The sequence below is a fragment of the Nycticebus coucang genome, chromosome 11, assembly GCF_027406575.1.
Source record: "Nycticebus coucang isolate mNycCou1 chromosome 11, mNycCou1.pri, whole genome shotgun sequence".
Lineage (NCBI taxonomy): Eukaryota > Metazoa > Chordata > Mammalia > Primates > Lorisidae > Nycticebus > Nycticebus coucang.
This window is the reverse complement of record NC_069790.1, coordinates 41,732,698-41,747,465: the sequence shown is the minus strand read 5'-3', so window position 1 is coordinate 41,747,465 and position 14,768 is coordinate 41,732,698. Positions and strand designations below refer to the sequence as shown.

Sequence of the window (14,768 nt, the reverse complement as noted above, 5' to 3'; positions counted from 1 at the left end):
TTTACCTAACAACTGCAATCAGTGTAACCTGGCTTATTGTACCCTCAATGAATCCCCAACAATAAAAAAAAAAGAAAAAAAGTTTGAAAAAGTAAATAAATAAATAAAATCAATAAACCTTTGGCCAGATTAACTAGAAACAGAAAAGTAAAATCTCTAATGACCACAATCAAAAACGATAAAGGGGAAATAACAACAGATGCCACAGAGATATAAAAGATCATCTCTGAGTACTGCAAGAAACTCTATGCCCAGAAATTTGACAATGTGTAGGAAATGGATCAATACCTGGAATCACACCCTCTCCCAAGACTTAATCAAGAAGAAACAGATCTCTTGAGTAGATCAATTTCAAGAACTCAGATTGAAGAAACAATAAAAAAATCTCCCAACATAAAAAAAGCCCTGGTCCAGATGGCTTCACACCAGAATTCTATCAAACCTTCAAAGCAGAGCTTATACCCTTATTGCAGAATTTATTCAAAAAACTGAGAAGGAGGGAATTTTCCCAAACACTTTCTATGAAGCAAACATCACCCTGATACCAAAACCAGGAAAAGACCCACATAAAAAGGAGAATTTCAGAACAATTTCACTAATGAATAGAGGTACAAAAATTCTCAATAAAATCCTAGCCAGTAGATTACAGCTACACATTAAAAAAGTCATTCATCACGATCAAGTAGGTCTCATCCCAGGGATGCAAGGCTGGTTTAACATATGCAAGGTCTATAAATGTATTTCACCACATCAACCGAAGCAAAAACAAAGACCATATGATTCTCTCAATAGATGCAGAAAAGGTATTCGATAAAATTCAATATCCTTTTCTAATTAGAACACTCAAGAATACAGGCATAGGTGGCATATTTCTTAATCTGATCGAAGCCATCTACAACAGACTCACAGCTAATATTATACTGAATGGAGTGAAACTGAAAGCTTTTCCACTTAGAACTGGAACCAGACAAGATTGTCCTGTATTGCCACTACTATGCAACTTAGTGCTGGAAGTTCTAGCTAATACAGTCAGGCAAGAGAAGGAAATACAGGGCATCCAAATGGGTAGAGGAGGTCAAACGATAGGATCTAATACTTAGAGAACTCCAAAGACACAACAAGAAGACTCCTGGAAGTGATCAAAAGATAACAGCAATATGTGCTCGCGTCGGCAGCACACATACTAAAACTGCAACGATACAGAGAAGATTAGCATGGCCCCTGCACAAAGATGACACACAAATCTATGAAGCATTCCATATTAAAAAAAAAAAAAATACAGCAATGTCTCAGCATATAAAATCAATGTCCACAGATCAGTAGCCTTTGTATATGCCAATAACAGCCAAGATGAGATGCTAATCAAGGAAATATTCCCTTCACAGTACCTTAAAAAAAAAAAAAAAGAAATACCTGGGAACATACCTAACAAAAGAGGAGAAAGACCTCTACAGAGAAAATTAGGAAACCATAAAAAAAGAAATAGCAAAAGTTAATTAACAAATGTGAGAACATGCTCGTGGCTGGGAAGAATCAACATTGTCAAAATGTCTGTATTTCCCAAAGCAATCTACAGATTCAATGCGATCCCAATACCATCACCATACTTTCAAGATTTGGGAAAAATAAGTCTTATTTTTGTATGGAACCAAAAAAAAAAGTGCCATACAGCTAAGGCAATTCTTAATACTAAAAACAATGCTGGGGGTATCACCCTACCAGACTTTCGGTTATACTACAAGGCCACGGTGATCAAAACAGCATGGTATTGGCACAAAAATAGAGACACTGACCTTTGGAACTGAATAGAAAACCCTGAGATGAAACAAACTAACCTCTTATAGCCACCTCCTATTTGATAAATCAAACAAGAACATACACTGGGGAAAAGAATCCCTATTCAATAAATGGTGCTGGAAAAAAAATAAAATAAAAAATAAATGGTGCTGGGAGAACTGGATAACCACATGTGAAAGACTGAAACTTGACCCGTACCTCTCAGCACATACAAAAATTGATTCAAGATGGATAAAAGATTTCAATTTAAGGCATGGTACAATAAAAATCCTCAAAGGAAGTGTGGGGAAGACACTTGAGGATCTTGGCCTGGGGAAAGATTTTAGGTAGAAGACTTCCCTGACAATTGCAACAACAACAAAATGAAACAAATGGGATTTAATTAAACTGCAAAACTTCTGTACAGCTAAGGAAACAACAACCAAAGCAAACAAGACAACCTTCAGCATGGGAGAAGATATTTGCATATTATGAATCAGACAAAAGCTTGATAACTGAGATCTACAGAGAACTCAAATTAATCAACAACAAAAAGACCAAATAATCCCATATATCACTAGGCAAGAGACACTAATAGAACCTTCTCTAAAGAAGACAGACGAATGGCTGACAAACATGAAAAAATGATCATCATCCCTAATTATCAGAGAATTACAAATCAAAACTACCCTCAGATATCACCTGACCCCAGTGAGCCTGGCCCACATCAGAAAGCTTCAAAACTGCAGCTGCCGGCATGGATGTAGAGAGAAGGGAACACTTTTACAGTGCTTGTGGAACTGAAGCTAACATGAGCTTTTTGGGAAGGAAGTATGGAGAATCTTCCAAGAACTCAAATCAGACCTCCCATTTGATCTTGCAATCCCATTAGTAAGCATCTACCCAGAAGTACAAAGATCCTTTTATCATAAGGACATTTGCACTAGACTGTTTATCGCAGCTCAATTTACAGTCACCAAAATGTGGAAACAGTCTACATGCCTACTAACCCAGGAATGGATCAACAAGCTGTGATGCATGTGTACCGGGGAATACAATTAAGCCACTAAAAAAGATGGAGACTTTGTATCTTTTGTACTAACCTGGCTGGAGGTGGAACACGTTCTTCTTAGTAGAGCATCACAAGAATGGAGAAGCAAGAATCTGATGTACTCAGTTCTAATATGAAGGCCGTAGATGAGGTAATACAGGGGGTTCGGTAGGGGAATGAGTAAGTGGGGAGAGGGGAGGAGGAGATTATGGAGGTCATGTGGGGGTGGGGGTCATGGTGTATGGCATACCTCTTGGGGGGTTGGACACAATTATAAGAGGGACTTTACCTAACAAAGGCCGAATCATTGTAATCTAATTCTTTGTACCCTCAATGAATCTCAAACAATAAAAAATACCTAAATAAGTAAATAAATAAATAAATAAATAAAAGCAAAAAAGAAAAAAAAAGTATATCAACTATTCATCCAGCAATACTCCTACTGGCTATCCAAAGGAAGTCATTATGTAAAACAGGCACCTATACTCACATGTTTATCACAGCATAATTTACAATTGCAAAATTATGGAATCTATCTAAGTTTCCAACAATTGATGACTGGATAAATAAGATGTGATATATGTACAGACTATAGACTACTACTCAGTCACAAAAAAAAAAAAAAAGAAGAAGAAAATGATAAAAATAATGTCTTCTGCAGCAACTTGGATGGAATTGGAGGCCATTAGCCCAAGAGAAGTATCTCAAGAATGGAAAAACAAATACCATATGTTCTTACTTGTTAAGTGGGAGCTAAGGTAAAGGTGCATATGGTCATACACAGTGGTATATTAGACACTGGAAACTCAGAAGAGAAGGAAGGTAGGAGGGTGTGAGGGATAAAAGAATTACCTATTGAGTACAGGGCATTTGGGTGACTAGTATACTACAAGCCTAGATTTCACCCCTGTACAATTCATCCATGTAACAAAAAAACCCCTAAATCTAAAACATACATAAAAATCTAAATTTATTTTCTTTTATTAAAAACAGAATATAAAAACAGACCTAAAGAAAAACTCAATGCAATGGTCTGCTTACCTTGCGAGCAAAATCTCCTTTTCCTTTACTGTATGCTTTATTTTCAAGGAAATCATATACACAGTGAGCCAAAGCTGGGGATGCTTTCATCATTTCAGGAGTTAATAATAACTAACAGAAAAATTTAAAGAAAAGAGACATCTTCAACTGATAGGATGCTGGAAATTAACTTTGTATACATTTTTAGCTCACAAAAATACAGAATTTTAATTTTATATTTAAAAAACCCAAATACACAGAATAAAGTCACCAATAATTTTAGTGATGCTTAACAGTTATTATTTTTACTCTTCAATTATTCTTCTTCTCCTGTCAGCTATTTTGACTTCCAGTGCGTTTAACTGAAAGTTTTCTAAATTTATTTACTATTTAGTATTCTACAGCTTATACTACAAAGATTGACAGTAGAAAACTGCTATTATTTGCATAATAATCCTAGAGTTAACATTAGATAGAAAAAAAGAATTTTGTGAAATAAAGTGCATAAAGTAATCTAAACTAAAACTTTTAAGTGTTATATAAAGAAGTCCCAAAAAAATATTGCTTTCACAACTCCTAGTAATATAACTTAACATTCCAGCTTAGTTCCATCAATGGAAAAAAGTTTCGACATATTTAATTCTGTAGCTAAGAAGTGTACAGCTATATTTAAAGATATTTATGGTACCAGATCTGGAAATGCTGGTAATTTTCTAAAATCTTATACATAAATGATATAGATACTAATGGAACTGAATGATACTAGATATCCACACCAATGATACTAGACATTCAGCCTTTAAGACAGTAGAAGACAAAGGTAAATTATAGCAGAGATTTATTTTTGCTGTTCTTTCAGTACATAACAATCACATGGAACTAAAATTATAATGTACCTAACTAAAATACCCAGTGCATTAGCTACGTTTCACTAAATTCTGATGTGAGTCAAGAAAATGTTTTCTGCCTTGGGCCAGATAGTAATTATTTTAGGTTTTGTGGTCCATAGAGTTGCAGCTACACAATTCTGCTGTCTGCAAAAGCAGCTACAGACAATAGCAAATGAAAAGGGGTGACTATGTAGAAATAAAACATTCTTGATAAAAACAGGTAATATGTTAGATGAAGTCTGCAGGCTGTAGTTTGCTGACCCCTGCTGTAGAATCTGGGGAGCTAAATGAAGGAACAATATAAATCTGAGCCGTGCTTTGTCTAGTACATGAGAAAACTATATACCATTAATTAGTATAAAAACTATAAAGTGATATTATTAATATTATTATATCTGGCATCAGGGTAATCGGGTTTAAAACAAAGTTATTTCTGGGAGTCTTGTTTATACAATAAGTAATTTGTAAGAGATGTTTTATTATTGTGCAAAGAAAACTATATGCCCAGGATGCTACACATTAGTTAACAGTCCCTCAGATTTATCCCTCTCTTAGTTTTTGATACACCATGAAGAGCTACTATTCACTGAACTGGAAACACTTAACTATTTAGTCTACCATAAAATATCAAGACTTTACAGTAATTTTGAATGACTGTGTGCATACATGCACATTTATGTAAACATGAATTAACAAAATCCCTAGTACAGTGTCTAGAAAACTAAGTAAATACAGAAATAGTGTTTATAAATTACTGAGCAGACTCCATGCCATATTTGACAAGCTGCTCAAAAGTGGTTGCTATCCCACTATCACAGTAAAAGCATTCTTTAATAAAGACATCAGCTGTATTTGTGTGCTGTATTAAATGAAAGTCGATAGACAATAATAAATATGGACTTACCTGCAAATATGCATTTAGATCTTTTTTCCTCTTTTCTAAAAAATCTCTGTCCATATTATTAAAAGTCTTTTTTCCAGGAAGTTTCAATATACTTGATAGATTTTCAAACTGTAAGACAAGATATATTCAGTAGTTCTTAGTTTTTAATAAAGGAACAAAGGAATTTCCCAAATGACAATTTCTCTATATATCAAAAGCATCTTCAACAGATGCTTTTGAAATATATCTCTGCAATATATTTTATCATATTAAGAAAAATTAAAAAGATAAATATCATCTAAATATGCCAGAAACACAGTTCTAATGTTATTTATTATAAAAAATGGTATTTTCAATTAAGAATAATAAATTTGGATAAGGGATGAAGACCAGTATTGGCTGTGTGAGGCTTTATTTTAATGTTCTCTCAAATTCTGAGATTTTCCATAATTTTCATGATGAAAGTTTTTAAGAAATATTTTCCTTAGTAACTTATTGATTTGTGAATAAATCACTAGCAAATAAAACTTTGAATGGTCAAAGTTATGAGTTCCTGGCTTGTCAGAATACCAAATAAAAAATATTTTTAGTATTAATTACTTCAATCAACTAATCATCACAATAGGTAACTGTTAAAAGTAGAAAATGCAAATTTCACAACATAGACAGTAGCTATATTACAACTTTGTATATATGCAACGATAATAAACACAGATACCTCTTCCCCATCAACCACAAATCAAGAGCTATCAAAATATACCTTACCTTGTAAAGCCATAAACACAAAGTAAATGTATGTAGTGTAAAGCTAACATTTACATACTTAACATTTGGGTGCATATTTAACAGTCCATGACAGTAACCCATAATGCTGTACCGAAACACAGATTTTTATTTTTAACCATACCAGCTGCTAAAATAGTGTAAGTTCAAAGTCATTTAGCTAGTGACTACACCTGACCAGCAGCTTAGTGCCTTGAATTTCAAGCAGTCTCACTGCTCTTCCCATCTGATAAATATCCTAAAGTGAAACAAACTTTTTAAAACCATTCTTTGTTTAAAATGATATCATTTCCAGCCCAGAAATGGAACAGAAGAGGAAAGAGAGAAGATTAAGGTCATTTCCATCCTCAAACAGGAGATTCTGATCATTTATTAAGTGGAATAACAAATCTGATGGTTGCTTAGAGCTAAAATGTGAACAAGTTCATTAGATGTTATGTTAAAACCAGTTCTTCCGTCATGACAAGAAAAACAAAAATGGGTAGGGGCAAATTACAGAGAAAATGTTATGCTGTAGTGATATACACAAGTTTGGTTATTCACAGAAGTATTAGAAATAAAATATTAGTAATTAGAAATTAGATATTCAGCTCGTTGAATATCACATGTCCAAAAGAGAGTACCTACTTTTATGAATTACATTCTTTCTTCTTTTCTTAAAAAAGTCATACTTAATGGAAGTTAATTTACTTTTCTGAGGTACCCCAAAATACTTAATTTTCTAAAATATTATTTATTTACATTAAACTGCTGCCTCAATTTTATAGAATGCATAGTTTATTCTGGCATTACAAAGTATGTTAGCCCCAACTGTATTCATATGTTGAAGATCTAACCTCTAGCACCTCAGATTGTGACTGTATTTGAAAATTGGGGTTTAAGAGGGTGATTAAGTTAAAATGGAGTAGGCCCTCAGGGTAGAGCCCCCATTTAAAACAAGTTGCTTTAAAAAAATTTAAAATATTAAACTTTACTAATAAGGAGAAAATAATTAAATGTCACAACAACCCAGATATTTTCTGAAAACTTGAATTATTAAATAAACTCTGTAAGTAATCTGTCCATAACAGAAACATATATCACTAACAGTTTTCTCAAAGTGTAAAAGAAAAAAATTTGTATATTCTATATTAATTTATAGAATTATTTATAAGTAAAAGCAAAAGGTAGCACATTACTGAAAATTCATGAAAACAATTTTGAAAGGCATACCAAAGAAATGATAAGTTAATCAAAAAGAACTCACACAAAAATCAGGAGTGTTTCAGTGTTTACAAATAACTCAAATACTATATGTAAATCATAGACATTCTAAAATGAAAAATCTTATCTTTCTACATTAAAGATATCAGGTTTATATTCCTAATACAACACTGGCGAATTTAAGCAGCATGCTAGCAATTTTGTATTAAAATAATTCAAATTGTGTTTAATATAGGTGTATACTTTCACTCAGTTTTCTTAATGAACACTTAATATTATCACTTAGATCAATAATATTTTATCTATACTCATACAGATCTCACTCAATAAAAAAGAAATGTACAGTAGCTACATTTCTATATGCTCCTCGAAACAAGGACTTCCTCTGTCTTGTTCCCTGTTATACTGTACCAAGAAGAGTGCCAGACATATAGGAAAAGCCCAATAAGTATTTGTGGAACAAATGAATGAGCAGTTTGGGCCATTTCTAAAAGTATATGACATTTAACATTTTAATTATTTTTTAAATTAATTTTTAGAATTTTTTTCATAAAGTACCAAATAAGACCATTAAAATCTTTAAAGAAAATAAATGACAGTCCATATAGGCAGACAAGGAAAAGTTTATACTACAGTTAAATAAACAAAATGAAACTTACTGTAAAATAATTTTACTTCAAGAGCTCTATGAGTTATCATTTAATCATGTCAACAGGTTATACTGTCACCAACTGTTGAAATACAAATCACCATATTTTTCTTCCACTTTAAGAGAATGAGTGTTAAAAATATAGGTAAGACAGAGCTAAAAGGCAAATAGCAGATGTTTAGTATTTCACTAATACCTAATTTTCATGTACAAGTTTAGTTTTGCCAGGCATGGTGGCTCATGCCTATAATCCCACAACTCTGGGAGGCAGAGTTGGATGGATTGACTAAGCTCAGGAGTTCAAGACCAGACTGAGCAAGAGCGAAATTCGCATCTCTAAAAAATAGTCTGGGGCTGTGGAAGGTTCCTGTAGTCCCAGCTCCTTGGGAGGCTGAGGCAAGAGGATCATTTGAGTCCAGGAGTTTGAGGTTACTGTGAGCTATGACACTACAGCACTCTACCCAGGGCAACAAAGTGAGACTCTGTCTCAAAAATAAATAAATAAATAGAATTTAAAAACATCCAAAAAAGCTAGCTGGCCATTTAGGCAGTTGCCTATAGTCCCAACTACTATGGAGGCTGAAGCAAGAGGAACCCTTGAGCCCAAGAGTTTGAGGTTGCTTGAGCTATGACATCACAGCACTCTGCACAGGGTGACAGAGTGAGACTCTGGCTCAAAAGAATAAATAAATAAATAAATACACACATACACACATAAAAGCTTAGTTTTTAATTTCTCAAGCTCTGTGAGCAATCTAAACACTAAAGTAATCACAACTACTGTAACTTTATAAGAACAAATACCACCAAAACATGTCCATTTCACCTGCACTGAGCCATTTGAAAAGGAATTGTGCCACGTCAATTTCATTTAACTTTTGGTGCTGTATTGAAAAATTAAGTGTCTAACAAAGTTTTCTTTTAAAGTATGTTCTTCACTTATATTTGTCAATATGTAAACATAATGTTTACAGTACCAGTTTAGAACATTTAAATCAGGCAATGAACACTCCTCTTAATATTAGAAAGAAAGTTACAACTATTCAAACAAAGAAAATTTCACAGTAAACCAAATATTACCATGTTTGGTTAAAGTGTAAGAATAGGAAGAAAGAGATACATGTGTATAAGCTATGTGCTTTTAAAACTATCAAACAGGTTATATTTGAAAAAGTAAAGCAATTATTTCTTCACTGTGGGGCAGAACATTTTTTCACCTCTGCAAACAAATCAAGTTAAACATGAAGAAAAGATCTATTCAACACAAGAACAGACATATCCACAGTTATTTCCTTATGAATAGATTTCAAAATACTCCTTTAAATATAGGGTTCAGAAATCAACAGTAACCTGTATTTTATCACTTTTAAGCTATTAATAATTTATCTTACTCTATCCATAAAATATTTTAATGAGATTGTGATAGTGTCAACCATATTTTTTTTTACTACCTTAAGTGAAAAAAACTTTTTGATTTCTGAAGTAGTATATAATGTCATTTTAAAGCTATAGCTCAATTAGGTGTCATCTTTATTATTTTTATTGGCTTAGTCCAATAAAAAATGTTCTAAACTGGTACTGTAAACATCTAAAACCCTTAAGGGAATCAGACTTGATGAAATAAAATAAATTTCAAAGATTACCTATTCTAATTTGTCTGGTGATATTTTATTTTTTCCTAAGGTGAAGATAAAACATTTAATAAAAAATTAGGACAGAGACATAATTTCTCAACATTTGTTATCATTAAGGATCCTGATAATTACTTCTATAAATCAAGAGTGATAAGATGTATTTAGTAAGAATTAAAAATATTATTGGTAAACATTAAATTTATTTTGGTGTGGTTCGAAACAAAATAACAGATCAAGGATATAACTATTACTGTTGGATTGGGCTGCCACTTAAAATAACTATAGTTTAGTTTAACTTATGCACCAAAACAAAAGCACAAAATGTCCCACAGCAATTCTCATTCCTACTTCAAACCAAACCCAAATATCTCTGTAAGCACAACATACATACCTACATATTTTAAAATCTGAAATACATATTTATTTTAATTTTCTAAGGTCTATATAGCATCGGTATTTTGGCACTAGTCCACCATGATTAGGACTGGTTATAGTTCTCAACATTTAATCTTTTGGTTAAACACTCAAAATCATTCTAAGATTTACAGTGTTTACACAAAAAATTCTTACCTTATTCTCTTTCATTAGCTTTGGTCAATATCTGAGCATCCTTAGAACTATTTAGAATGAAAATGAAACCAAGAAACAATGTAAAGTATTCAAGTTTATAAACTTCATTACCTGTTCAGTGATTCTCATGTGGAAGTCGTGAAAGTCACTATAGCGACGGTAGGTCTTCCACATCTCTTCACTGTTGAGATTGCGCCGGTGCACAGTGATGGCATACAATGCATATGTCTTGCCATGATCATTACAAACGCCTGCCACAGCATATGGGTCATAGTCAGCATATACTAATCATTTAAAACAAAATGAAGAGGAACAAAAGACACAAAAAGGAGGAAGGTGAAGAGCAAAAACAAAGAAGACAACATGAAATGAAGAAGAATCTGAAATGATGGACTGATACACAAGGACATCATGAAAGGATAAAATAGACTTCCATCTTCTATATTCATACCGATAAGGTATTACACATGATAGTTATAATACAAAATAAACTGAAAGTCTATGATGACACTACCAAACACAAAGTGATGTCCAAAGAATCTCTCCCGACCCAAAGAGGTTTTATCTAGTATTAGTGATGTTATCACATTACCACCTCAGAATGTAGAAGTACAGTCTCTTAAATTTAACAGAGGAAAAATAACAAACAAAAAATAACCTTTTGTACTAGCCTTCACTATTCAACTCTATTTCAATTAAAATCTTTTCAATTAAACAGACATATAGCCACAGGATAAAGTTTATCTTCTGGCAATTCTCTTTCTTTAATATCCAACAATTCAAAAGTATAGTTTATTCAGGGGATTTTGTTTGTTTGTTTGTTTAAAGCATTTTTCCTAATGATTTGCTACAGATCGCCAGGTAATCTTTAAAATAAAGCCCATTCCCATTTTGTACTAACCTTACAGAGATGTACTTTGAAACATTTTCTTTATTTTTTCTTCTTTCTGATTTTTTCCTTTTCCTTCATTCTTTTAATAATCAACGATTTTTCCATTTCTTTCTCTCTGTGTGCTCTATTCTACTCTAGGTCAAGTCTTCACAAATTTACTGCGTCTCCTCGCATCTGTACCTGGTATATTTCTTAATCTATCCTCTGATCCTAATTTTAGTCACTGTATTTTTGGATTTCTAGAATTTTATTTGGTTCTTTTTTCATATTGCTTATTCTGATCTTAGTACCTATCTCTATGAATATTTTTAACATAACTTACCTTAAAGTCTATTAAAGTTGTCATCGCTAAAATCTTAAGATACAAATGATGTCATTTGATGACTCTCCCTTTCTGTGGTTTATATTTCTTCCCATAGCTTTTTTTTTCCTTTTATTAAGTCATATATACATAGATCATGAATATATTTATGCCTTTGTGGGATTCAATGTGTTGATCTTTTGTACAAATTGGAGTGCTTACATCCAACTAATTAACATACCTTTCACCTCATTCACTTAATCACTGTGTTAAGACATTTGTGTTCTATACTTGATAGATTTGACTTGTATCCCTGCAATATGTCCCATAGGTGTGGTCCCACCAGTTTACCCTCCATCAAACCACCCCCCTCCCCTCCCATTCTCCTCCCCTTCCCTCCTGGTCTATAGTTGTGATTCATCTTTCATATGAAAGAGTGAGTGATTATAAATTGGTTTCATAGTAGTACTGAGTACATTGGATATGTTTTTTTCCATCTTCCTGCAGCTTTTAATTGCTTTTTGGTAAGCTTCCTTTCAGCAGGTATTGTTTCTCCCTGGGTGTTCTGAGTGCTCTGGGCTATGGAGGCATTCACAAGGAGCAGAATTTTCACTGTAACTGCTAGTTTCTGTGGTTCAGAAATAATTTTAATACTAATTCTTTGGCTTGAAACACTGTAGTATACAATTACTTGAAGACAGCTAAATCCAGAGACACCCGCGTATCCCAACATGGGTGTCTCTGGATTTAGCTGTCCTCAAGTAAATTAAGCTGGGGTTTAATTTCTTATGAGTGAGAGATACTATTTCTAATCATGATCTTGACAGTTCTTATTCTTTCAGCGAAAAGCAAGCAAAGTTTTCCTAAATCCTTTTTCACATCAATCTGGGCTTTATGTAAAAAGAATTTGGTTTCAGTGTTCCATGGCCCATTCTGCCTCTTCTAAACTTGACAGCATGACAATTATACTGAAATCAAGATAGCTACTTTAAGGTACAATGAACCCCTTCCTTGCTTCAATGCCTCCTCGTTTCCCTGAATTTGTTTTTCCTCATGGTCTACAACATCTGTAGATATCCCCTCCTCCTGTTATTTTTCTATATTGTTTTCAGCCTTTCTATGTGTGGGAGGCAGGATTTCCCACAGCAGTTTAGACTACCACGCTAATCCTAAGTCTAAAATTGATTTTAAAATAATGGATTACACTGATCCATACTTATGACTAAACATGGTAAAGTTTTGGAGTTCAATATTTTCCTATTTTGTATATAACTTGGCAAAGATTTCTTCATAAATTACTTCAGTAACATAAAAGCTAGAAGTCAATACTGTCAAGGGTAGTTAGACAGAAACTTCTCTCAGGCTTTTATGAAAATTTTCTAAGATATGCACTTTCTTCTTGAAAATGTTTTTTATTCCCTTTCCATCTAGTATCAGTATTTAGGTTAGACAAATACAAGACTAGGAATAGACTCCAATTATCTTGCTTTACACAGAGGCTTTAACTATAGGTAGCACTATTATTCCCGGTTCACTTTTCCCAGTCATCTTTCTCTCAGAGACCTATGCAGATCAAACAGCACACTAGTTTTCTTTTTTGAGACAGTCTTACTATGTTGCCCTCAGTAGAGCGCCATGGTGTCACAGCTTACAGCAACCTCAAACTCTTGGGCTTAATCGACTCTCTTGCCTCAGCCTCCCAAGTAGCCCGACACAATGCCTGGCTATTTTTTTGGTTGTTGTTGTAGTTGTCATTGTTGTTCGGCAGGCCCAGCAGGGTTCGAACCCGCCAGCCCTGGTGTATGTGGCCGGTGCCCTAACAGCTAAGCTATAGGCACTGAGCCAGCATGCTACTTTTCCATCAAGAAACCACCATTTCTCATGGAGTTAGCATCATAGCATCATGGCTTTATCAGTTGTACTCAAGATAAGTTTGGGACAGCAAACTAGAAAGCAGAGGCCAATTAGTTAACCATAACCAATTAGGAGCTAACAGGAGGAAGGAGAACAGCAAGGAACAGAGAAAGACAGAAGAGAGTCACATAAGAAAGCTTAAAAAGAATAATTAGGACTGTGACAAATTAATAGGCACAGAGATCACACGTGGCACTTTTACAATAGGAAGAATAATGAGGTTATTGTAAGAGAAATGCAGAAAACAGAAAAGTAATTTGATTTAAAAGACGATAACAAAAGGTATACCCAGAAGGTTTTGTTTTCATTAAGTCAATGCTACCCATAGCAGAAGATCTACAAACTATTTCTTACTAATTCATAATTAAAGAACTAGCATCAGAGTGTAAATCAACCTCATCACAAATCACATTGTTTAATTTAGTCAGTATTTTTTTAGAAGTAAGATTTCTCAGTGGAGGAAGTAATGCACATTAGAGTCCATGAAACACTCTTTGAGTAGCACTGTACTACACTATTAAGTTCTTATTTCCTGTAACAGAAATGTTAAGGATGTGGAACCTAGAATCAAAGACACTCTTGAGTCTAATTGGTAAAGTATTTATATAGGAAGGTATAAACATTCCTATATGATGCCTATCATGTATAATTACTAATGTAATTAGTTAATACCATAACGACCTCATGCATAGGTATTACTATTATTATTCCATTTTACAGATGAGGAAATTGAAATATAGGGAAGTCAAGAAACATACTTAAGTTCACCCAACGATTAAGTGGAAAAGCTGAGGTTTGAGCCCAAGGAATTCAGCAAAAAATTGTACACTTAACTCCTACACTATGTTTCATATCCATACATAAGTTTATCTGACAGAAATAATTCATTAAAAATGTATAGCACAGTGCTTCTATGCATTTTAAGAAGCTAATACTTATTGAATAAATGAACACATGGATAAGCAGCTAGAAAAATCACAAGCCTCAGATGAAAGGAAGATCAGTATCAGAAATAAAGACATATGAGTGTCTCATCTAGATGTAAATTTAAGATCTCCAAGAAATAAAATGACAAACTCTGAACATCTGCACTTTAACAAAGACTCTCACATTTGGAAGATAAGCTGACAAAACTTTCAGAATTTTATAAATTTTAAGGGACGAAGAAAATGGAACAACTGTATCAAAGCTAGAAAGAAAAG

General features: G+C 33.4%; 1 protein-coding gene and 1 non-coding gene across 3 annotated transcripts in view; one reads left to right on the top strand and one right to left on the bottom strand.

Moving 5' to 3' along the window:
- Window positions 1-14,768, bottom strand: part of SNX13 (sorting nexin 13) — a 176,109-nt gene that overhangs the window by 24,306 nt on the left and 137,035 nt on the right. Inside the window, exons 18-20 of one of the 2 annotated variants that reach the window (XM_053609451.1) lie at window positions 10,571-10,743; window positions 5,642-5,749; window positions 3,869-3,979 (exon numbers count right to left, since the gene is read on the bottom strand). In XM_053609451.1, the coding sequence (XP_053465426.1) occupies window positions 3,869-3,979; window positions 5,642-5,749; window positions 10,571-10,743 (392 nt within the window). The remainder of the gene's footprint in view (window positions 1-3,868; window positions 3,980-5,641; window positions 5,750-10,570; window positions 10,744-14,768) is intronic. The other variant, XM_053609453.1, reaches the window with a different exon arrangement.
- Window positions 1,160-1,266, top strand: LOC128560521 (U6 spliceosomal RNA). Its single transcript, XR_008373019.1, has one exon. It is a non-coding gene; the product is annotated as a U6 spliceosomal RNA (small nuclear RNA).